At 35.9% G+C, this 24,495-nt stretch overlaps 1 protein-coding gene across 1 annotated transcript; it reads right to left on the bottom strand.

Annotated features, from left to right (window-relative positions):
• Positions 1–1,073: 1,073 nt before the first annotated feature.
• PhKgamma (phosphorylase kinase gamma) lies at positions 1,074–24,484 on the bottom strand. Its single transcript, XM_019051196.2, has 11 exons — positions 24,193–24,484; positions 23,462–23,616; positions 22,385–22,505; positions 21,562–21,725; positions 11,018–11,108; positions 9,745–9,774; positions 7,866–7,972; positions 6,969–7,066; positions 5,977–6,060; positions 5,376–5,534; positions 1,074–4,334 (listed from the first exon to the last, which is right to left on the bottom strand). Exons 1-11 carry the CDS (start codon positions 24,276–24,278, stop codon positions 4,194–4,196), a joined length of 1,236 nt encoding a protein of 411 aa, XP_018906741.1. The 5' UTR covers positions 24,279–24,484; the 3' UTR covers positions 1,074–4,193.
• Between the last annotated feature and the right edge of the window lie 11 nt (positions 24,485–24,495).

A 24,495-nucleotide genomic window follows, 5' to 3' on the forward strand; every position in this document is an offset into this window, starting at 1 on the left:
TATTTAAAAGGAACCTGTCTAACATTTGGCTTCAAAAATTTAGTGCAAAAGCTTTGATGTTATTTTAATCTCTCCAACATGAAATAAGGAGAATCGGTGATTAGCAGATACTTTGCCTTCATTGATTTTAGGGGCTGTACATAATGTTGAAATTTTGTCAATTTCATGTGTAAAGTGAAATCATCTTAAACTTTATTTTTTTTTGTTTGTCGTCAATTTTTGATGGGGAGTTTTTTAAGATTTGGCCGGCGTGGCTACCGCCACCTAGAATTTCTCGAGAGCTAAGCACGCAGATATCCTTGGTTTCTGAATTGGACAATTATTTGAGGAGGAAATACGACCGAATAACCTAATCTGCTAAAATACATGTCTTTTAAATGGGAAATGCTGTCAGATGACGTCACCAGGCGGCAAATTTTCTCGCTTTTAAATCTATTTTTCTGCAATTTCCCATTATTTTCCCATTTCAGACAAAAATGATGAAATACACTGCGAACTCAGCTGATTGAGCACATATTCAGATAAAGCAATAAAAAATTTGTTCTCCAATAAAATAGCAAATTCTCCATTCTGCAATACGCGCTCAGTTCTTTGGAAAAGTGTTGTCTTGTATATTTTAACATTAGGTGCTTTTGGTGACGTTTAATTATTAACATGCTAGAGGGGGCCCCTTTAATTGATATTTATTGTGATAAAACTTACATTTCTTCAAACTTCATTTGATTGATGCTTCAAACTCAGCATTCATTAAACAAATGTAAAATTATTGCAATTTCATGGTGAAAAATTTTCAATTTTATACCTAAAATATGTAAACTTATTTCAACTTGCGGGTTGCTTTGTGTTACTTGGAGGAGGGGTTTCACTTTATAGTCTGTACTTTCAGATATGAGTGTTTTATGTACATGTCTGTATTGACTGTACAAATATAAGAAAGCTAAAATTATATAGAGAGGCTTCAGTGCTTTACCCCCTTGCCAATAGACAATTAGTTTCAAAAGATGGAGGTGTTAATTTAAAACGAGGTAAAAATAAAAAAATATTGGATAATTTTTAAATAAAGCTGTGGTAGATTGCTAGTTTTTAAGATCATTCTTTCAGTTACAAAATTAATCACAAGACATGAAGAAAATCTGGAACAAACTGATTGATTTAATAATTTTTTGCTCAGGACAGCAGTATTCTTTAAAAAAAAAAACAACGAACAAAATCAGGTATCATGCTAAGGATGAAAGTAGTTGTTATTTTATTTTGTAACAATGAGCAAGTACTCAATTTCTTGAATGATAATATTTCAATTTTTTTTAAAGTTATGATTGTTCAATTTCAAGTAATTTTATCATTTAAGTACATCAACAAAATGAAACAATTTCCTGTCCAATCTTAACTTATACAAACCCTAATATCAAAGAAAGTTCATAGCTCCATACTATCTACCTCTTAAAATGTTCTTACAAAATTTGACAAAATTATTGATTCATCATGAGTGAGCAAAATTTTACAGGCACAAGGAATATTTACAAATCTATAGTAATACTTGACTCACTACTCAATTAACCTCTGAATTATAGCTATTTAGAATTCAGTTATTTTATGTTACTAAAGACATAATAACCTTCGGGAAGATAAGTACAATTTGACATTGTATAAAAAGTGATGATGCATCAAAAACAACCAGTTGAATGTTATATTCTTGGCTCAATCTTTGCGCAATGGCAGTAATAGCCTGAAATACATTTGGCAGAGTTAAGAAGAGGGAGATCTACGCTTTGTAGCTGATGATAAGAAATGTTTCAGTTGTTTTTTGAAAGGTTTGATATAACTTAATCCACAGTTTAAGACCGTTCAAAAGTCAAAAAATCGATGAGTTATCATCCATCGGTGAAAACAGCTCTTGTGAGGCTCATAGGTTTAGTGACTTTCCATTTTCATACATTAAAATTTAAAATTGAATCTTTTGACAAGCTTGGAAAAAGGAAGTCCGAAAACCCATGAGATACCATAAACAATGAATGCTTGGGCAAGAGTTTTTTTTTTTTTTTCTTCTGCCCTTTCCAAACTGTACGATTCAACTACTGTCTGCTAAGACTTATTCATTGAAGTAGCTTACATGCTAAAGTAGACAAACCACAGATTTCTGAACGATATGTGTAAAAGAAGACAGGACTAGATTACAGCTGAACAGAAACTGAAAGGTACAGGGTAAAGTCCTGCTTGACTATCAAAGCCAGTCCAATTTTGGACTAGATCAGTTAGATGTAAACTGGGTTTTCACCCAATCATAAAGATATTGTTTACTGGGACTAGACAATACACAAAAATGGATTTCAACAAATTTATTAGAAAGAAAACCAAGTCCTTTTTTGAGTTAGAAGTAAAAAAAAATACTTGGCCTCGAAATTCCTGTTTCTACCTTATCCTGTTGGAAGTGTTCCGTACAGATTCCAGGGACTTTCATGGATATCCATCAAATTTCATGGAAATCAGAGAACTTTTATGAATATGCTATAGATTCCATAGAAGTTCCACAGTTTGAATTATGATGGGTAGTGGACAAAAACAAAATATGGATTCTATGCTAAATCCTAATTAGGCTGAATTTGCACAATTATTTACAACCACAAAACTAATAAAATGAATGCTGATTGTTTTGGTGAGCACTTGGAGGAAGTAATAAGTATAACAGCTCACTCAATGGAAAGATGCAATACAGTCTAAAATGTTGCATGATCCATCATTAACTAGTTTTTTAAGGTACAATTTAAAGTCATCATTTTCGTTGCTGGCTTTTTCATAATGGTTTTGGCAGGGTTAAAATAACTGTTATAAAAATTGTGAATTTTCTGTATTTAATTATTTATATACAGGTTGTAAAATTAATTTTTATCTTAATTGACATAGCAGAGATGTTGTTTTACTAAGGCACACTTGTGGATTCTTCAATATAGAAGAAGTAAGTAACAAATTTGAACTAAGTTTTAGTCTGAAACTGCTTTCCTTGAGAAGATGAATTCGCAAATTTCTTCCCTTATTGTGTTCTGCTCTATTGTGTTCATGGTTTTTGTGTCCCCTTATTATTTTAGTAATTTTTTTGTACATTACGTTTTCATTTTGATTCATTCTTACTTTTTCTTCTGTTGAAACATTTTTGTTATTTTTCCTCTCTATTTTTTTTCTTTTCTATATTTTCATAGGAACTTTTAAATTTTCATTGTACTTTTTCTTTTGATTTATAATATTTTCCTATCATTTTCAATTTTAATTTTGTTACAATTTATTTTTCTTTAAACTTGACTTTTGATTAGCTAGGATTTTTTCATTTTTATTTTTAATTTTTTTGATCTAATTAATTTCTTTCCCTTCTTACTTAAATTGTATAATCTTTTAGAAGTTTTTCATTTTTAAATTTTATTTTAAATTTTTACAGATATTATTAATTTTGAAGATTGAATACAAATTAGAATACTTCAACTTGTACCTTGTTTAATGGTCAAATAATTTTTGAATTTTTGGCTTTGATTTCTCCGCAGAATAGTGAGGAGCCAGCACTATTTATTCATTCTGTTATAATCGATATATCGATTTTGATTACTGTATGTCCACAGACCATACACAAATAAATTAATAAAAAAATAAAAAAAAACTGCTGAATTAGGCAAGTATATTTTGTACTTGGCGACGGTTGATTTAAAAAAATAAAGATACGCTTCTTTCAGTCAGACAAATGATCAGTCTTTGAAGTTTTTTGAAGAAAAGGTAACACAATAGCACCAGTTAAATTCTTTCTGGGAACAAAACTGCTTAAAATAAACTTAAAGTTAGCATCAAGCTGAAACCTTCTATAACTAGGAGAATATATTGCCAAAGAATGTAAGTAGTCTAGATGAGTCTTTTCACGGTTCCTTGCCACAAAAGTTTCCACCTCTTGTTCCTTTTTACATTATTGTCCATTAATGCCTGCAATTTTTTTCTTTCTCTATTTTATTACACCTAGCATTCTTTCAACACTATAGACTTTTCAAATACTATTAAAAGTTGGGATATATGTAGGGCATTGTCTGATGTTCTGTCTACATTCCCAGCTCTATTCTTAAAGGATTTATTGCATACAAGATGGCCAACCTAATACCAAGTTTGACGGTAACTATTCTAAATTGTGTGGACTGACTTTCAAAACCATGACTAAAATAAGACTAAGACACTGGGGAGAGGTTACTCATGTAAATCTGACGTAATTCAGTTTTTGGGGTGTTCTCGAAGAGAGCGGCTCGGTTTTGTCCTTCGCCTTTTTTCACCCAATGGCCATAAACTCTGAATGCACAGCCGTCGATGACCTGAAAAAAGAAACAATATTGAATCATTAAAATTTGAGATTTAAACATGACATACTTGATGGAAAAGTAAAAAACAATTAATGCAACCCACAAATTGGACTGAAGAAAAACTCAAGAGAGCCATTAAATTACGTAGTGAATATATTAAATAAAAAAATTAAAATTACATTTATCTGCTCCCTGTACATACTTGTGCTTTTCCCACATTAATTACATACCAGTTTTGTTCACGTAAATTTTTTTACACTGACAGATCAAAATTTAAAATTGCTTTAAATTTTCTAAAGAACCAAGTGGCAGTTTGTCATCTAGCGCCTGGTTAAAATTTTCAGGGAACCTAATTTAGCGATAGTGCTGCTCTCTCCGTTAGGAAAAGAACAAATTAATTGAGTAATTATGAAAGGATTGCCACAAGTAAATGCTGCAGTGTAGTGTACCGATCATAGGATTTGTTGTTTATTTGTTTCAAGTAAGAAATGCCGAAAGAAATATTTTTTTCTTTTTTGCTGGTCTTCTGAGAGTCTTTTCTAATTGCCCCTTAGCGAACTTGTCCCTTACACTTACGCAACAGGCCTGTTTGACCTTAAATTTCAGAAAAAGGATGGCAACTTAAAGAAAAGGACTAGGTAAAAGCGCATTTAATAAAAATAACTCTGGTGGGAAATTTTACCCGTTGAGAGGACCCTTTACTCCTCGATAAACTTAGTTGGTTGCTGAATGCACTCTACCCAAAAGTTGAATATTTTTTGATATTGAGAATGTCAGAGATGCAATCATTATTCTAGTGTTACAATGGCTAGAAATGTATAAATATCTGGTTGAAATATTTTGCTTTGGAGAAGTGAAAAGGTCACAAGTTTGTAAAACCATAGGAGTTCGAATGAAATAGGCAACAGGAGTAATAATTCTCAAAATTTGCTAAACTACCACCAACAGGAGTTGAAAATTGTACTTATCAATGTCTGAGGTGGACTGGAGCAAATTTGGTAAAAAATCAGTAAAGTAAAGTAGTAAGTAGTGAGTATCAGTAAAGTAGTTTACCTTACGCAGAACTTTAATTCTGTATGGGTCACAGCGACCTTTAGATACGGACAGTGGTTCTGGCGTAAATCTCAATCTGGTCATTCTTACCATGGATCGTACACACAATATTGCAAACTTAAATTTTTTCCGGGCGTTGAATGGACATATTTTCAGATCCTAGGGAGAAAAAACAAAGAACAAAGAAAGCATTAGGTATTTTCACCACAAATCATTTTCAATAAAAGTTCAATTATCCGATCCTTGCAAGATCCAACCACTTCTCTAACTTGGATCTTCCAGGAAAACGCGAGATATGTAATTAGGAAATGTAGGTATTCATGGGCTACAACTGCCATCATGTATCGGTTAAACTTTGCCTGGTTTAATTTGTTGAATTAAGCTATTTATAGATTTGGAACCATATTATGAATTGACATAATTTATTTTCAATATAAATTAATGACATTTCCATGTCAAGAAATGTCATTAAATACAACCCATGTAATGAAATAGTACCAGAATTAATTATGACAAAAATTAGAATGCAAAAGGCAAAAATCTTTTTCTTTTAATTGAGATAGCCCCACAGCTATAAATACTTTATAATGAGGGATCTCACCATTGCCATCTGAGATATTTTGCTGAATCTTCTGGATTGTGTCCCCAGACTTTGTTTCAGAGGAACCATGTCAGTATCCCACAGCTGAAATAGTAAGAAGAACAATTTAATGAGATGAGTTGGTGAGGATTGAATTTTTTGAGTTAAAAAAAATTAAAGAAAAAAATTAAAATAAAGAATTAAAAAAAAATAATACTTAAAAAAATTAAAATATAGAATTTAAAAAAAATAATACTTAAAAAAATAGATTACAACGAATCAGCAAACTGTATGAAAGAGGAAAGACCAATCGAGTGATCAACAGTCATGACAAGACATTAATTCAGATGAGAACTTCGTTCCACAGCGACAAAAATCTACCTCTTATATCTATCTGAATGAAGGGATATGATATTTATCTCTTTTTTACTTAAGAAGTCACCAGTAAGAAGCACCTTAGTATTCTGTAAAACATTTTTCGAGAAAGTAATTGTAATGAAGTCCGGCAAAGTTTATTTTAACTCAAATTGCTGGGAACGGCAAAAAAACCAGTGAGGGGTCAAAAATATTGATTCACACTTTCCCATGCCAAAAACTTTTTGACACTCCCGAGAAAATTCTATCAAAGTTCAAAGCCATCCATAAGTTGTATTATTATCTTGGTTTAGATCAAAATTTTGTCATGCCAAACTATTGATGGAACTTTTTTCTAAGAAGTGGTAGTAGGAGCTTCATTTTTCATTTTTCCACATGAAAATCCGTCTTCCTATAAACAGTCATAAATGATCTTCTTGGGATATAAATTGAGCTCCACTCTTAAATATGTAGTATCAAAGCCTACATGTAATGATTCAGATTGATTTTTAAAAAAAAAATTAAAAAAAAACAACAGCCCTGAACAAGCTAGACTCAGAGATGGTGACTTCAGAGTTTTAGTGTGTGATTGGAAACCATTAAAAATGTGTAAATTAGGTATAAAAATGAAAAAATAAAAAAATCTATAATGAGCTCACCTTTACATGAAGGAATGGGTGCTGCAAGGCATCGTGCACAGTGTACCTCTGTTTAACATCCACCACAAGTAACCGTCGTATAAGATCTTTGGCCTCCTCTATAAAATTGTAAAAATCTTGTATTATTCACACAAGCTTCATTCGACAAAGTATTACTTGGAGACACCAGCCTAAATCTCGAAATGCAACAAAAGCACATTGACTGACACAATGTTTTCCAACAATATATGACCAGATCTGTGAAAAGGAACCTTGTCTTCCAAAGATTCAAATTAGAGTTGATGGTACCACTGTATTGAGTAAGAATATTTGGAAATGTAGGCGCAACCAAATCATGTGTTATGTGAAATTTTTTATGGGAAATATCAGAATGTTTGAATTTTTACCTTCTTTAGGTCCATTGAGATAAGTAGATATGATGTCCTGAGGTTCCTGGACAAAAATTCCTAAGTTATATGTCATAAGTTTAAAAAATCTGACATACACACAGAAAAGGAGTAGCTAGCACTCTCCTTGGTGAGAATATGAAACTAAAACCACACGTATCTTGTGACAAAGGCTTCTGGATAGTGTTTCCTGATGAGAACTCAAAATTGCCGATTTTGAAAGGTTTCCATAAATTTGGCTCACTTGAAAAGTTTTCTCCTAGAATGAGGTCCCTTTTCACAGATCTGGTGACATATTTTCATTGATAGTACATATTTACCCATCATTTGATAATGGTTGACACTGCCGCTAAAGTTGAGGTAAAAAGCTGAAAAAAAATTTAATGATGACTGGATAATGATTCAATTCATCAATCAAACATTAAAGATTAAAAAAAAAAAAAAAAAAAAAAAAAAAAAAAACAGGCAAAAAAAATACAAAAATCATCATTACCTGTGTGTTGAAAATTACCTGAGATATCAGCCCACTCAGGGGATGTGAAGGAATACTGCCCTTCCATGATATTGCGGAGCATTACCATTTGTTTCCGGTGCCAGAACGGAGGACAACCAACTAGACTGAAACATAAAAATGAAAAATTTCTTATAATCTGGTCTTGGAAATAACACAAATTTGAAGACTTGTGACTGCCTAAGATAAAGACCTGGGAGAACACGGACAAATCCTTCATGAGTAGGATTTTTGTCCAGTATCAGAGTTAGAGTTTTTGACAGAGAACACTATTAATTCTGTATTCTGAAGAATAGGTTGGGAGCTTTTGAATTCTTCTTAATCAACAGAGGTAACTTACCATTTTATTTTACCCATTTTGAGCTTTCAAACTGGCATCCTATTACTTTGAATAGATATTTTGAACTGCAAACTTCAACCATCATAGCTTTAGCATGAGGTTTTTCGTTTCTGAACGTGGCATCTAAAGCTGGGAACGCACTAAAGCGTTTTTGACGAACGAACCGAATGAGCCGAACGCTGCGAGCAGTTCGAGCTCGTATTTGACATGTTCAGACATGCAAACGCAAGGAACAGAACGAGCCGATCTTTTAACACAGGAATGCCGCAAGCGTGAAGATGATCGTCCTCCGAACAAGATCAGAAGAAGTCTCCTGTTGCTAGGAATCTCAATGTGACTGCTAGTCGGTTGGATACCAGGATTGCTTCACAGAAGTTGGTCACTTGCTTCGTAATTTTCGGCCCAATTAAATTGAGCAGTTTCATAAAATCAACTGAACTCATGCGCACAAAATTTTGAAAGTGGAAGAAGTCCTTATCTCTCATGAATGAATTATTGTCACGCACTCTACATTACTTTCTCATCCAAAAGCGCGGGCAAGATTTTTTTTTCTTTTTTAATGACTTAAATATAATTAAAAAATCACCGGCTGCCACTTGGTGTCTCTCCATCTTAACCAAGAAGTCAACTGAATGCACTTTAGGCGGTAAAAATCAGCGGTTCATGGCTGGAAAATGCGCGAACAATCCGAAAATCATTGAAAGCTTTCGATGCAATTCGGCTCGTTCCGCTCGTGCGGGAGAAACGCTTGAGCCATTCGTAGACCCGTCCGCACTTGCTGCACAACTCGAGCAGTCTTTTGTGGCTGCACATTTGGTACGTTCGTCAAAAAAGCTCTAGTGCGTACGCAGCTTTAATAGGCAGCATAGGATCTCAGCCAATGTGAGTCAATTTTCAAAAAAAAGGACCTTCTTTTTTTTTCCCTCTTTTCTTTTAGCTCCATGCTTCAAAAAAGTGGGACAAATCATACATTTTACCGGCAATTCGCTTGTTTGGCTATAAAATCACGTGTTAAGTTGTGAGACACATTGGAAGAATGCCGTAAGGCTAAAACGCCATAACACTGCAAACTGTCGGAATTTTGGAACGTTCTGCATTCTTGACCTTTAATGATATAAAAGTAAAACCGCTTATCCCTAAGGAGAGAATAGAAGTAGACCCAGGCTGCTGATTTACTTTAAGTGTGTGCGTGCTTTTCTTTGATTATACTGCCACTGACAGTGGTATAACTATTAAAATTTAATAAAAACTGAGAAAGGTGTTCTTCCTTTTGTATGGAGACTTTTGCTTAGTATAATTAAGATTTTGCAACACACTTTTTGGACTTAGCTGGAAGTAAACAAATAAAAGCAATGAGTCTGGATTGATCAAGGTTTTTTTTCTTTTCTAAATAACATATTTTGTCAGACCAGTTTTGGACACATTGCATTTTGTCCAATTTTCAGGGTTCATCTACAGCAATAAAACTTGCTGCGCTTGAAAAGCCAGGTCCCACAATTTATACTAGTGAATTAAGTCAAAAGAAATTCTAATACTTACAGTGTGTACAAAATGACTCCACATGCCCACCTGTAAAAATAAGAGATCAAAGAAAAATTAGAGAATCAGCAAATAATGAGCGTGACTCCTTTTCTACCACAGAAAATGAAAGACATAACTTGAACCAAACCACTGAGAGGTTTTATCTCTAAAAAAAAGTCCTCAGCATACCAAAAATTTCAACTCCACAGTTTCCCTGAAACTATTCATTTTAACTCTGGTATGAATTAGGTACTTTAACTTTCAGGTAAATTGCAAACATGATCATTTGTTTATAATGCTAATAGTCATTACTTTATTGTGACATTCATCACTAAAAAACGAATACTAAATAATAGATTGTGCCGCTTTGACTTTGAGCAACAAATTCTTTCACTGTGATTTTAAAAGTTTTCTATGTCTTTTGTCTTGTAGGTTGAATGCATGCTAGAGCTGTTCGAACAATGAAATTTGCATTATCGGTATGCTAACTTACCACAAGTTAAGGTGCAAATTTAAGCATTATGGAATGCTTTCTCATTGCAATTTCACATAGAGCACAATTGTACAACAAAAATTACTGAAAGTACCTCCTGACAAAGATATTAACGTTTTCCAATGCACCAATTCAAACTTCCTGCTCTACTTGAGTTACAACGCACACTGCATGCCTCTGTGACAGTCTTTACAGAGCAAAAGTATGACAATCACAAAACCTAAGTTTGAAGAACACAAAGTTGAGAAGAAACAGAGGTTAAGAAGCCTGACAAAACCGTTGTCTGTAGTGCGTAATTTGATTCAAGTCAACTCCTGTTTTTCATGTGGGCTGGAAATTTAAATTTTGGTAACCGATGCAAAATAAAAACTTAATACCTCGGTTGGAAGTTAATTTCGGTAATTTGAGTGGTATAAATGGTGATCTACGTGAAATTTTGAGATAGAAAAATCCATCAGAATACTTAAATTCATATCTTCTCTACTAGTCAACTGCAGCATACTTATTTTCCACAAATTCGATGGGTCTAATTTTGAGAGCTTAAAATCGGGCAAAAATGTGAAATTCATTAGTCCTTGAGTTTGAAAAAAAAAGGGTTGACTTTGAGTCAAGGAGGCTAGTGTACGGACAATAAAAAGAGGGAGAATATTCACATTATTCAAATATCTTAAAGCGAATTGAATTGAAAAAAAACAAGAAAAAAAATTTCGTAGCAAGAGCGAAGAACTGATTAATTACCTTCCTTGCATTATGTACTTCTCTTTAAATCTCTAAGATTTAAAAAAGAACAGAACTTACAAATCAACTTCATGTGCATAGCCTGGTTCACCTTCGTACATGTTAACTCTTAAAACTTCCGGAGCCAAGTATCCAGGAGTCCCGCACAATTCTGGAAGAAACAAACAGGTGGACTAGTAAATGTCATTTATTAACATAATTCAACATTTTATGAACATTTCACTCTTCAAAAAATTAGAATGGACCACTAGACAGGGTGCTAATCAAGGCACTATGAAACATATTTCTCAAAAAAAACACGTTGAGCAAGTTGTCAAAGTCAAAGATTGACTGATGGATGAGAAATTACTGTCTTTTGTTTACATAGAGTCAGTAAATTAAAAAAATTGGCATCCAAAAAAAACAAGTAGCAAAAGCTACCTGCTGAGGGGGCGCCGCCCCCCAGACCCCCCCTTTCAAATTATATATGTGAGACTTTGAGTATCATAGAAGTCGTGCGGCGACATGCCGAATGAAATGCCACAATTAAAATTATTGGATCAGATGATGAGCCGATAAAAGCCTTACCTAGTAATTTGGGAGCATTTCTGACACAGTTTGGTTGCTTTAACTATCACTTTGATTTGCGAAATACAAATCGTTTTCACTTCGTATGTAGTTAAATTTGATTTTGACTGACTTAGTTTCTGATGGATTCAAACTCATAATATACATTTAGGTTCCAGGGAAAGAAAAATGCAGATGAGCTACACTTCACATGAATATAGATTGATTAAAAATAAATAATCCGAAGAAGTGATGGAATAAATGATAATTGTTTACTAAAGTAAATACTATACCTAGGATTCATGATGTTTACTTTTTGCAGGCAAAGACCCCCTACGATGTGCAGGCAAGATGGCTGCGTCGCGCGACGGGAACTCAGGGCAGTTCGAGCACTCTCTTCCCAATACCTACTCTAACCCATCCTATCGTCCGCCGCCTCCCTACCCCACCCAGCTCGTAATTCTCAAAATACTTTGGCAAGATATTTTTCTGATATAATTTAAGGATTTAATATAATTATTGACATAATTATTATGATATAATTTATTTAAGGATTGAGGATGGAGAATCTTTAGAATTTATGGAGAAATCACAAGCTTGTGTGGGGGCCCCAGCGTTCTGAGGCATTGAAATTAATCTTAAACGTACCTATTTACATTTTGAATTTTGGTGGAAAATACGGGGGGAGGGGGGCTTTAATTTATATCTGAGCCATGTATGTTTGATGATTAGAGGATTTACTTATTGCTAAATAGGCAGAGGATGCCAGATGATAAGGGATGAGTTTGAGGATTGTATGCGCACAAGGTATAAATGTTTTCAGGATAAAGCTATGGCAGCTAAAAACTAAGATAGCATCCTTCCTTCCTTATTGGAATCAGGCGTAGATCTCAGGAAAAATTTAAAAAATAAAAGGAGGCTATCTACGTGTGGGAGAAACACACAAGTTACTTAGAGTAAGAGTTAAATTTTAGGTAAAAAAGATGTGTAGTTGGTCGGTAAGATATTGTTTTAGCAAATTTTTCAAGAAATGTGCTAAGTGCCTCGTATTTACCTATTAACAGGAAGTTTCCAGAAGTTGTGCCATTGTGCCACAAAAAGAAATTGATAAATTTGTGCGAATGTTTAGTAAAAGTTTTAGCTTGATGGTTCATCTTTACATGGAAATATTTTTGGTACAATTATAATTTCCACAATGAACGTCTGGCAACACAGCTAACTTAGCAAAATCCCTCATATTTCTTAGGAATTAAGTCAGATGTGAGGGTAAGATTTATCCCCCCCCCCCTTCCTCCTCTCAACTAGTTCCCCCAATGCGCACAGAATGTACTAATAAGCAGCATAAAGCAGAGGGAAAGATACAGGTATAATTAATAGATAGGTACCTATTCACAACATGGATGATTTCAAAATTTGACATCTGAAGCATTTTTGAGATAATATTAAGCACCGATAGTATTCTCCGGAGGAGGCTGTAGTGGGTGCTGCATGCATGTACACAGCCTGGCAAATACGTAAGTACAACTCTGCGTCTTTACCGACCAACTACACATCTTTTTTACCTAAAATTTAACTCTTACTCTAAGTAACTTGTGTGTTTCTCCCACACGTAGATAGCCTCCTTTTATTTTTTAAATTTTTCCTGAGATCTACGCCTGATTCCAATAAGGAAGGAAGGATGCTATCTTAGTTTTTAGCTGCCATAGCTTTATCCTGAAAACATTTATACCTTGTGCGCATACAATCCTCAAACTCATCCCTTATCATCTGGCATCCTCTGCCTATTTAGCAATAAGTAAATCCTCTAATCATCAAACATACATGGCTCAGATATAAATTAAAGCCCCCCTCCCCCCCGTATTTTCCACCAAAATTCAAAATGTAAATAGGTACGTTTAAGATTAATTTCAATGCCTCAGAACGCTGGGGCCCCCACACAAGCTTGTGATTTCTCCATAAATTCTAAAGATTCTCCATCCTCAATCCTTAAATAAATTATATCATAATAATTATGTCAATAATTATATTATATCCTTAAATTATATCAGAAAAATATCTTGCCAAAGTATTTTGAGAATTACCCTGGTTGACTTGGGTTGGACTCGTTTAGAAGTTTAATCTCAATCAAAAATGCCAATTCCCTGAGCTGAGCAGTTTAATTTTTCTCCGCGAGTGAAATTTGTGCTTGGCGCCATTAGGAGCAAAGAGTAGGGGAGAGGAGAGAGCAACAGAGCAGAATCATGGAGTCCGAGCGAGCTGCACGCACGCTCCACCACTCCACCAGCTACTCCCGCTCTGTGATCGCCTGCACATCGTAGGGGTCTTTGCCTGCAAAAACGCTCAATCAGGATTCATAGGAATTTTAAATAAAATCCCACCCATCACTAAAATACAAGGCGGATAAAGAATGGTGGTCGCATTTCGATTTTGGCTGCCATCTTGAGGATGTGTGACGTGCAGAGGGTACGGGCTTTTACCGCGCGATTTGAAATGTACCCGAAGTGTACCCGATGCGATGCATGCCGCGGCGCGAGGCTCATACAACTTCTAAACGGAATTATGAGTTTTCCTTCCTGATGAAACGCTTTCAGATCGTAGTCTGAGTTAAAATTTTTACGGAGAATTTGCAAGGAAGTTACAATCATTCTGATGATTAATATTTCTGGCTGAAATTTGTGTTTAAAGAAATGTACCCGATGGGCTCGTTCCTTCACGCACATGTGCAACTTTCTGACGAAACTGGACCTATCATTTTGGACTTAGTATATTTCGGATTTTTGAGAGCTGTAATGCGGTAGTTTTTCCTTAGAAATTTGGAAATAACGTCCAATCATTCTTCTTTTTGATGCTTCCAGGAGAAATTTGTACTTTCGGAAATTTGGGAGACAAGTGTGAAAATTGGAAAAAACGGAGAGGGGGTCGGGGATTTCTGAAAAACAAAGGGAGGACTCCACCCAGATAAGGGGGTTCGGGGGATCCCCCGAAAAATTACATTGATAATCAGGTACCCATGGAGAAAATAAGAAATATTAAAAAAAAAAAAAAAAAAAAAAAAAACCTCTCACGGTTTTTAAATTATTTATGATAAAGATAGCAAAATAAAATACACCGCAGTAATTTCACTTTAAATTCGGGCTATCAACGCCAGAAAATACTTACAATGATAAGTGACTAATGACTATACAATACCTTGTAGCGTTAGAGTGCAGCGTAAACCTCAAACCCCCTAACTCCGCAGTTGGGTTTGTTTACAATCGTGACGTCAAGAGGGTACGAGATGCGACCACCATTCTTTATCCGCCTTGACTAAAATAACCCATATGTATATACTCGTGGTGCCTGCTCTCGGCTCGATTTCGCCGAATGGAATTCTTTATCATCGCGGTTGTCCTTGTTGCGTGCAGGAGGAAATGAAGGCGCGCTCGCAGTAGCAAGAAGCAGACGCGCCAGGTTGCTTGCGACGCGTGAATGTAGCTTAACCTCCACAGATTAACAAACCGTCGAGCAGCCACGCGAAAAGTCCTATACCTACATAGAGAAAAAAAGGAGGTATTTGCATCTTGAGGTTTGTTTACCCTGTGACGTAGGTCTGTACAACCTGGCCAGCGAAATCCGAAATTCGAACTATGAAAAATTGACCATAATTTCCGATTTTCCGAGGTGTAAAATACACAACTCAGCAGAAGAAAGAAAGAAAAATCGTTTCGATATTTCTGGAGATAAATGTATGGATACGGACGATATATCAACGTTGAAATATCGATACAATATTTTGGTCTAAAATATCGATAGTCAGGTGGCGCGGAGCGTCTTTGGGAGGGGAGGGGGAGGGGAGTTGGGCGCGTGACGATAGAATATCGCACCCGAACTGAGCCTTAAGGCTCGAAACGCTGATCAATGTTCCCACAAAAATGACGCGGCGCAACGGCTGCACCCACGCCGGAGCGTGACTGTAAGAGGAGGAAGGGGGGAGGGAGGGCCCCCTTCGGCCCTGAGCAGACCGACGAAAGTAATAAAAAGCGAGAGTAATAAAAACAAAAAACTCAAGTTTACACGTGCAGAGCTCGAAGCATTGGAGCCAAATTGGTCTGTTTGTTATTTAGGGATAGTGTCCTAGCCTAAGTTTATTTAAAAAACAATTAAATAAGAGGAAGGATTTCAACCCTGAAAAATGTCCTCTCTCGACCGGGACCACGACGACCTGTGACCCTCGGATATTCGTCAGTTTTGGTGAGCCCAGTTACTGAGATGGACCATTTTTTTTAGGGAGCGAACAAATCAAAATTTTGAGCCTTAAGTTGGTCGCAACCATGTCCGGAAGTCGTTACAGTGACATTTTTGTGCAATATGCTTCTGTGGAAAGTGCAATACTTAATGAATACTTTTGACAAATCGTGTTTTATCCGGTTTACGCTTCAAACGTGATTATTTGTGGAGTGTCATACGTTCCTTTTTGAATTGAAAAACTCGTCAGATGCATTGGGTAATAGAGTAAGGCATCTCTCATTTCTTAACGCAGGGGGCGGCAAATTTTGCATTTTTTTAAAATGTAGGTTTAAAAAAAATCGGATTCAGAAAAAAAAAATTACAAACGAGAAAGCGTCTTTCGGTGACAGCACCTTTAATTACTTAGTCGAGTTAAGAGAGAAACCAAACACGCAATTTAGGCATGGAGCGGTGCAGCAGTGATGATGAGGACTTGAGATAAAAAGGAGAAGCCCTCAGCGCGGCGCACGGTGAATCGAGTCAATGAGAGAGGTCGGAAAAAATTTGGGAACTTAAAACGCTCATAACTCCGTTTATACAAGAACCTAATGTTCTGCAATCTGTTCCACTGGTTTTCTCGTGATATTTTCTTCCAGTATCACCCCTTGAACTTTAAAATGTGACGAAATAAACATCAACATTTGCAGTTTTTGTCAAAAATTTCATGTCCAACCCCTCTAATTGACTCAATCCACTGTGCGGCGGTCGGCGTGAAACGCATAACGCCTACAAGACTGTACGAATACTTCACGCATTGTGCCAAACACAGTGCGGTCAGCGCGGCGCGCCGGCGGAAGTTAAAATTATTAAACCACATTAATGTTTGTTCTTGCATAATTTTTACCTTCATTTCTTACAAATGGAAGGCCTCGTTCACACTTATGTAGATAGGTTTACGGAACTTAACTTTCACGCAAAGTTCCGTGCGAACTTTTGCTAGTAGTGAGGGGCATAGTGTCCTTTCTTTTAATTTTTCTTGTTTTGCCGGTTGAAAATGCGGGTGTGATCCCTGCGAAACGTCCCGGGTTTCTTATTATATTTTATGTGTTTTCTTTTTATTATTTGCGTCCTTAGTCCCGTTTTAAGTTAAGTTGTTTCTCTGTTACTGTTTCGGGCCGATTAAGTTGTTTTTTATTGATGTTTCGAAACGAATGAGAAGGGGCGGCAAAATACAGGTGGCCCATAGGCAGCAAGTAGGTAAATCCGGCCCATGGGCGGCAAGTAGGTAAATCCGGCCCTGTTTTTTAAATGAATTTTGAGTCAAATTTACGTGAGAAATTGATTTACCAAGATTATTTTTCTTAATTAAATTAACTTTCTTTTTAATACAGTTTTTACGTAAATACATTTGTTCGTAATTTCCAATACTTTTTACGAATTTTTTATGTTAATTTTAATTGTTATGTAAATTTGACTTCCTTTTCCGACTTTTTTCTTTTTTCGCGTTTTTCTGTGACTTTTAACAATTTTAGACTTTCTTTCCTTACTCTAGTAAGGATCTAGTCGTCAGAATCTATCCTGAACGACAACTTACATTCATGGAAAATAAAGCTTTAAATGTTCCTGACCATTTTTTACCATCCAAACTCACTAGAACACATTGTACAGGTATATGAAAAATTTGAAGAGCATCGCTGTCAAAAGCTAAGTTCTCCTTCAATTTAGCTCTTTTTGTATGGTCTACAGGTAAGGACAAAAACTAACTGTTTTTGCTAAACGCGTACTGTTTTTTATTCATAAAATTTGAAAGTCTCAATGAAAGCAAAGCTATGTCCAATCACAGCTAGGTATTTTTATTTTGAGACTGCACATCCCAACTTCTCCCACTTTTTCAGACGAATTATTTTTTTTTTTTTTGGCTAGATTTTGGTTGGTGCAGTAATGCTGATGGTTATTTTTACGAGGGCTGTCCCAAAAGAAACCGGACTTTTGTCATAGAAGGCGAACAGAGCGTCGTAATGAAGTTTTCTTGGGCTTGTTTGAAAGCTGATAAGCTACTGAAGATGCTTGTTTTTACAGAATGCAAACATTGGTCTTGGTAAGGAAACTACACGCTTTGGAATAAAGGAAAGTCAAACTCGAGTTTGGATTTTTGTCTTTATTTCAAGAAAAATTTAGATACAACTTTAAAAAAAAAACCAGGTTTTAAGTTAAAAACTTCGTTGCTCTCTTATTCAAATGCTTAAAAATAAGGAAATCAACATTTAAGCAGCTTACCAAGTCATCACCTATCCCCTTCAAAATATTCGCCAGCTTTGTCGATGCATTTTTGCCACCGTTTCTTCAATTGGGAGAAACACTGTTGGAAATCCTCAGGTTTGAATGATCGCAATTCCTTCAAGGTGTTCTCTTGAATTTCCGGAATGGTTTGAAAACGTCGACCTTTCAAGGTAGATTTAAGTCGTGAAGAAAAAATCACACGGAGCCAGGTCAGGTGAATAGAGGGGATGAGGGAGGACACTCATGGCATTCTTTGCACAAAATTCGCGATTTTGGAGGGATGCTTGGGCAGGTGCATTATCGTGATGCAGAAACTAGGAATTCTCTCTCCAAAGCTCGGGCCTTTTTCTGCGGACATTTTCGCGTAATCGTCTCAGAACACCATTGTAATATTCTCGGTTGACAGTTTCACCTTGAAGGAATTGCGATCATTCAAACCTGCGGATTTTCAACAGTGTTTCTCCCGATTGAAGAAACGGTGGCAAAAATGCATCGACAAAGCTGGCGAATATTTTGAAGGGGATAGGTGATGACTTGGTAAGCTGCTTAAAATGTTGATTTCCTTATTTTTAAGCATTTGAATAAGAGAGCAACGAAGTTTTTAACTTAAAACCTGGTTTTTTTTTTTAAGTTGTATCTAAATTTTTCTTGAAATAAAGACAAAAATCCAAACTCGAGTTTGACTTTCCTTTATTCCAAAGCGTGTAGTTTCCTTACCAAGACCAATGTTTGCATTCTGTAAAAACAAGCATCTTCAGTAGCTTATCAGCTTTCAAACAAGCCCAAGAAAACTTCATTACGACGCTCTGTTCGCCTTCTATGACAAAAGTCCGGTTTCTTTTGGGACAGCCCTCGTAGAAGACTATGATGGTGAAACCTAAATTTTCCAATGATATTTTATCAGCATAGTAAACTCAACCACGACTTCAATCATAAATAATTCCATTTAGCGAAATCAAGCTGAAAGGCACAAGTAAGGGTTCATGAAAGTTGAAGTCATAGCTCAACATTGTAGGGTAGGTTCAAGTAACTTTTAACGTGTTTTTAGACTTTTTTTCTTACCGTAGACCTGTGAAAAACCACTTAAATTCAAGGAAAATAAAGCCTTAAATGTTCATACCCATTTTTAAATGTCAGAACTCACTAGACCACATTATATTCATGATAAATTTGAAGAATATCGCTGTGAAAAGTTAAGTTTTCCGTAGATTTAGCACTTTCCGTATGGCGGTCGTTAAGGTAATGACAAAAAGTGCTAAATTGAAGGAGAACTCAACTTTTGACAGCGATATTCTTTAAATTCATCATGAATATAATGTGGTCTAGTGAGTTCCGACAGTTAAAAAATGGTTATGAACATTGAAAACTTTTAGTTCGATGAATTGAAGTTGTCCTTAGGGTCCATTAGCGCTAAGGAAAAAAATTCTAAAACTTGTTTGAACCAACCCTATAATATTCTCCCACAGGATTCACTTTCAGACAGTAATAATTAATCAACATAAACATCAACCATTACTGATAAATCATCAAAGATCCTATTGGGCGAAATTCAGCCAAAAAGCACCAGTTTGGAGTCTTGACATTTTGGCCACCATTGGTTGCTTATTTACGCTATTAAACTGTGACTTGATGATAAAGAATGCCATAGGGCGACATTCCGCCGAAAGGCACCTGTGTGGGTTCTTTACATTATGGTCACAGTTGATTGCTAAACGCTACCAAACCATGGCTAAATGATCAGAAATTCCATTTGGCGACACAGGTTAACACTCTTTGAACATCTGAGGTATGAGTTCTGGAAATTTTGGCTATACTTGGTTGCTAAACGCTACTTAACAGTAAATGTTCAACAGTGACTTGATGATAAAGAATGCCATAGGGCGACATTCCGCCGAAAGGCACCTGTGTGGGTTCTTTACATTATGGTCACAGTTGATTGCTAAACGCTACCAAACCATGGCTAAATGATCAGAAATTCCATTTGGCGACACAGGTTAACACTCTTTGAACATCTGAGGTATGAGTTCTGGAAATTTTGGCTATACTTGGTTGCTAAACGCTACCTTAACAGTAAATGTTCAACAGTGACTTGATGATAAAGAATGCCATAGGGCGACATTCCGCGAAAGGCACCTGTGTGGGTTCTTTACATTATGGTCACAGTTGATTGCTAAACGCTACCAAACCATGGCTAAATGATCAGAAATTCCATTTGGCATAATGGAGATGTTGCATGTGTGAGGAATTTGCGATTTGACTGTTGAATCTTGTGTAAAAAGTCACGAGAAACACGATGGTGCCACTGGTTTTTTCTGAAATCATCTCCCAAGCTCAAAAAAAGCACTCAAGTTAAGGCCAAAATGGAGGGAATATACCACCCTACCCTGAGAGTCAAAGCCTAGATCAAGACCTATTCTCCATGCAAAGATAGGGAGCTAATACTTTGACAGGGCTACCAATTTATCTGGGGACTCCAAAACTGCAACCCTACACGGCAACCCTGCTAATGTATTTGCTCCCTATCTTTGCATGGAGAGTTTGTCTTCATGTAGACGTGGACTCTCAGGGTAGGGTGGGATATCCCCTCCATTTTGGCCTCAACTTGAGAGGTTTTTTTGAGCATGGAAGATGATTTCAGAGAAAACCAGTGGCATCATTGTGTTCCTCGCGAACTTTTATACAAGAATCAACAGTCAAATTGCAAATTCCTCGCACATGTAACAACTCCATTGGGCCAAAATGCACCGATATCAATACCTCATATGTTACTTGGTTCCTCGAAAATTCTTCTCTTGGACTTAGCCTAAAAGTGTGGACACTTTTTAGCCTCCGGCGAAACCTAGAGTCTATACGCTTCGCCGCACGACTAAAAAGAAACCATGATTAAGGTAGGTCAAAGCTTTGACCAATAACTAATCAATTACCGATTTGACTTAAATCAGTTTTCATACTCATTATGCTATTTGGTTTTATGTTGAAACAAGACAATGCTACATAATATTAGGCAACAGAAAACAAGAGTACGCTTATCTTGGTGACATCTGTCCTTTTGTATGATTGAGGATTGACCGAAAAGATGTGATCCTTATTAGATTTTACGATATCCAGCAAAGTTAAGTAATTCTCAAAGGTGCATGCCATAGACATTATCAAAATAGCTGTCCCAATTTTCATGAAGATTGTGGGAAATACTTTTGATACCTCCTTGGTTCTTTAAAGTATTAATTCATTGCTGCTTTTGAAACACTTAAGTTGAAAACAGGGTTGCCCCAGAATTTAAAAAATTAAATTCTCTGATCTCTCTTGGTCACATTTTGGTGGAATTCCCGGAAAATTGAGGATATCCCAGTTTCTTAAAAAGACATGATTTGAAATAGTTTTCAGACAAAATTTGTTGTTCAAAACGTCAAACCCATTCTAGTAAGGGAATAAGGGTGACTTGACAATTTTTTCCTGATATTTTCACGTTCTCCCTGACTTTTTAGAATTCCCTAACAATTTTCAGGTTTTTTGATATTCCCTGACATTGGCAACCATGTGAAAAAGGGCAAATTGAGAGTTGATTTGGGTACCTGTTAGAAGTTCTCCCCGTGGAAGTACACGAGCAAAGCCAAAATCGGTGAGTTTAATGTTCATTGCATCATCTAACAGAATATTTTCAGGCTTTAAGTCCCTGTGTACTATTTCATGGCCATGCACATGTTCCAGAGCCTCAAAAAGTTGTCGCATTATATTCCTGCACAGAGAAGAATAGAAAAATATAAGAAAATTAAAAAAAGGAAATTCTTCATTTCCAGACCAGGAGGTTACATGGTTGAATTTTGGGTGCTACCTCCTTCCATACAACCCTATCTCATTGGATAATGACAAGATAATCAAAGGGTCGTTTCAAACAAAAGTTTCCTTGCTCAATTTCTCCAAAAGTATTATGGCTAGAGCAAATTTGTAGAAACGTGCTTATAGAAAATGTTCTCAGTTTTCCAATGAGCTATAGTTTTTTTTAATTTGGATCAGTTTTTGCCCAGATATTGAGGTTTTGGTTTAACAGTGACAACAAATGAACATTTACATTGTTTGAATGAGAGAGTTCACAATTTTATCATGTTGAATAGAAAGATCAGGGTCATATTTCCAAAATCTGAATAGAGCAGGCTCATCTGGGGACTATCACCAGTTGATGGCCGCAAAAATCATTGATATCAGCTCAGTAGTAGGAACTAAGAGAAAAAATGGAAATTAAGGGGGTCAGAGAGCTGATAGTAATGATTCTGTGTTTTTGTGTTTATGCTTGTCAAATCTTTAAATATCTTATTGAGAACTAATTGACAAATAGAAAAGTTTGACCGTGAGCCTTTTAGATCTTGCCCTGATGATAGGTATGTAACGGAGGCTTACCTTGTCTTTTTCTCTGAAAGAGTGACCACTGACGTTAGGTAGTCAAATAACTCTCCGTTTTTGCATAGCTCAAAAACAAGGAAGATGAATGTCTCCGATTCAAATACATCATGCAGCTGAACTGGGAATCAAAATTTAAAGACAAAGATTAGAGATAAATGTGAATAAGAGACGAATGAAGAACTGATTTTGCCTTCATTCACTACATTCGTTTTTAGTTGGGTCAAGTTGCACTGGCAGAGAAAAGAAGCAGGAGCACCGTATTGCCGTGCTAAGGAAGAACGCCGTATGAGCCACCAGACATTGCCAAGTTTCCTCCGATAAAAACCGAAATCACTGGGAAAATTGTGAATATTATTTTCCAAAAATTTCAGACGATTTTGCACGCAATTTAATATGAAATATCTGAAAATTTTAAGGAAAAATATGCAAGTATGTTGTCAAATATACATGTTTTATCATCGGAAATTCGGCAACTTTCGAATGTTCATGCAGCGTTTATCCTTAGCACGGCAGCATAGAAGTCAGCATTGCAAGTAGGTGCCTACATCATTCCACTCTATGCTTACCCTCAAGGATTGAGATAATCTACAACTAACAATAAGTAAATAAATGATCATAATTACAGATTGATATTTATGACCAATCATAGAAAAGAAACTGACTACCTGATGAAACTTTTGCAGGAGAGCGACATTTTTCTTACGATTCTTGCTAGTATTTACAGCAAACTGCCTCCAGAACTCAAAATTTCATTAAGTAGTAATTGCTAAAGATTCTAAGGTTTTTGAAAAAACCCTTGAGGAATGCTGTTGTAGATGGTTCATCTTTAATTTTTGAATTCTCTAGATTTAATACATAAAATTCTTCCAAGTTTCAGGTTGGAAAGTGTCAGGCGAGAAATATATAGGGTGTCCCAGATTACCCATACCAGACTTTTTCTCGGTTCCTTTTGGGTTCATTTTCTGTTTCCAGATTAACAGTTTGTATGAGACAAGAAATCGCCATCTCATGATGAAAATGACCTTTGTGATGCAATTAATAAACTTGTACAGTGAAAAACATGAATACTCTTACTAATGTATGGATGGCCAGAAACCAAACGCAAGATCCGAACTTCTTCAATTGTTGCAGTCCTATTCTCTGGCTCATTACTGATGTCAATTATTTTGGCAGCAAATTCCACACCAGTTTCTTTTTCAATGCACCGACGGACCGTTGAACTTATTCCTCTAAAAAAAGTAGGTAACAAGAAAGTAGTGATGAGTAATCTATCATATTAGAGCAATTAATGATAACAAAGTGACACAAGGTGAGCATGGGCATTATGAAAATACAAATGAAAATAATGCGCAAACAATTTTTAGAACAGGTACCTGTTGAGTAAAATTATTGAATCTATCTTGGAATCATTTCAATTTTAAAGCACTGCAGCAGGATGGTCGGTGAAAATTTTCTCAGAATTAAATCAACCACAATTCCGGGACGTCAGTGTTGACAAGGGGAACTTAGACCAATAAAACGTAAGATATATCGTCGTATGATTAAGTAACATGATATGCCCTTACTAACACTTGGAAAGTGTAGTTATAATGTTAAAGTTCCTGCATTATACTTCGGTTGATCCTGCAAGAGACGTCTCAGGGCATGTTGCTTTATTTACCTACTAGATTTTTCTCTGAAATACAGAGAGTAGTAGTCTCAGTAACTGGAATATTCATGATCTACTTAAGAGGTGAGCAAGCAATTGTCAGAGGAATTGAGCAATCCCTATGGAACTAAGTGAAGACAAAGCATTCCGTTCTCACCTTCCAAGAATTTCTTTTGGCTCATATTTCGAATAGAATTCTTTCGCAGCGTCTACATCGGGGAGAAGATCATCGTCTTTGGCCATTGTGAATATGGAAAAAAGTGTGTAACTCAATAAAACTACTTGCTTCTGACCATTGATGATAAGGCAACTTAAACTTCTAGTTGATATAGAATTTTGGACAAATTACACAATAAAACACTTCAGAAATTCAAAGAAAAAATTTTGTTTTCTTATTACTTCCATGAAGCTTGGAAGGTTAGAACTATTTTAGGTTAGATTTACAATGAATCACCAATCA

The sequence above is a fragment of the Bemisia tabaci genome, chromosome 4, assembly GCF_918797505.1.
Source record: "Bemisia tabaci chromosome 4, PGI_BMITA_v3".
In the NCBI taxonomy this organism is placed as follows: Eukaryota; Metazoa; Arthropoda; class Insecta; order Hemiptera; family Aleyrodidae; genus Bemisia; species Bemisia tabaci.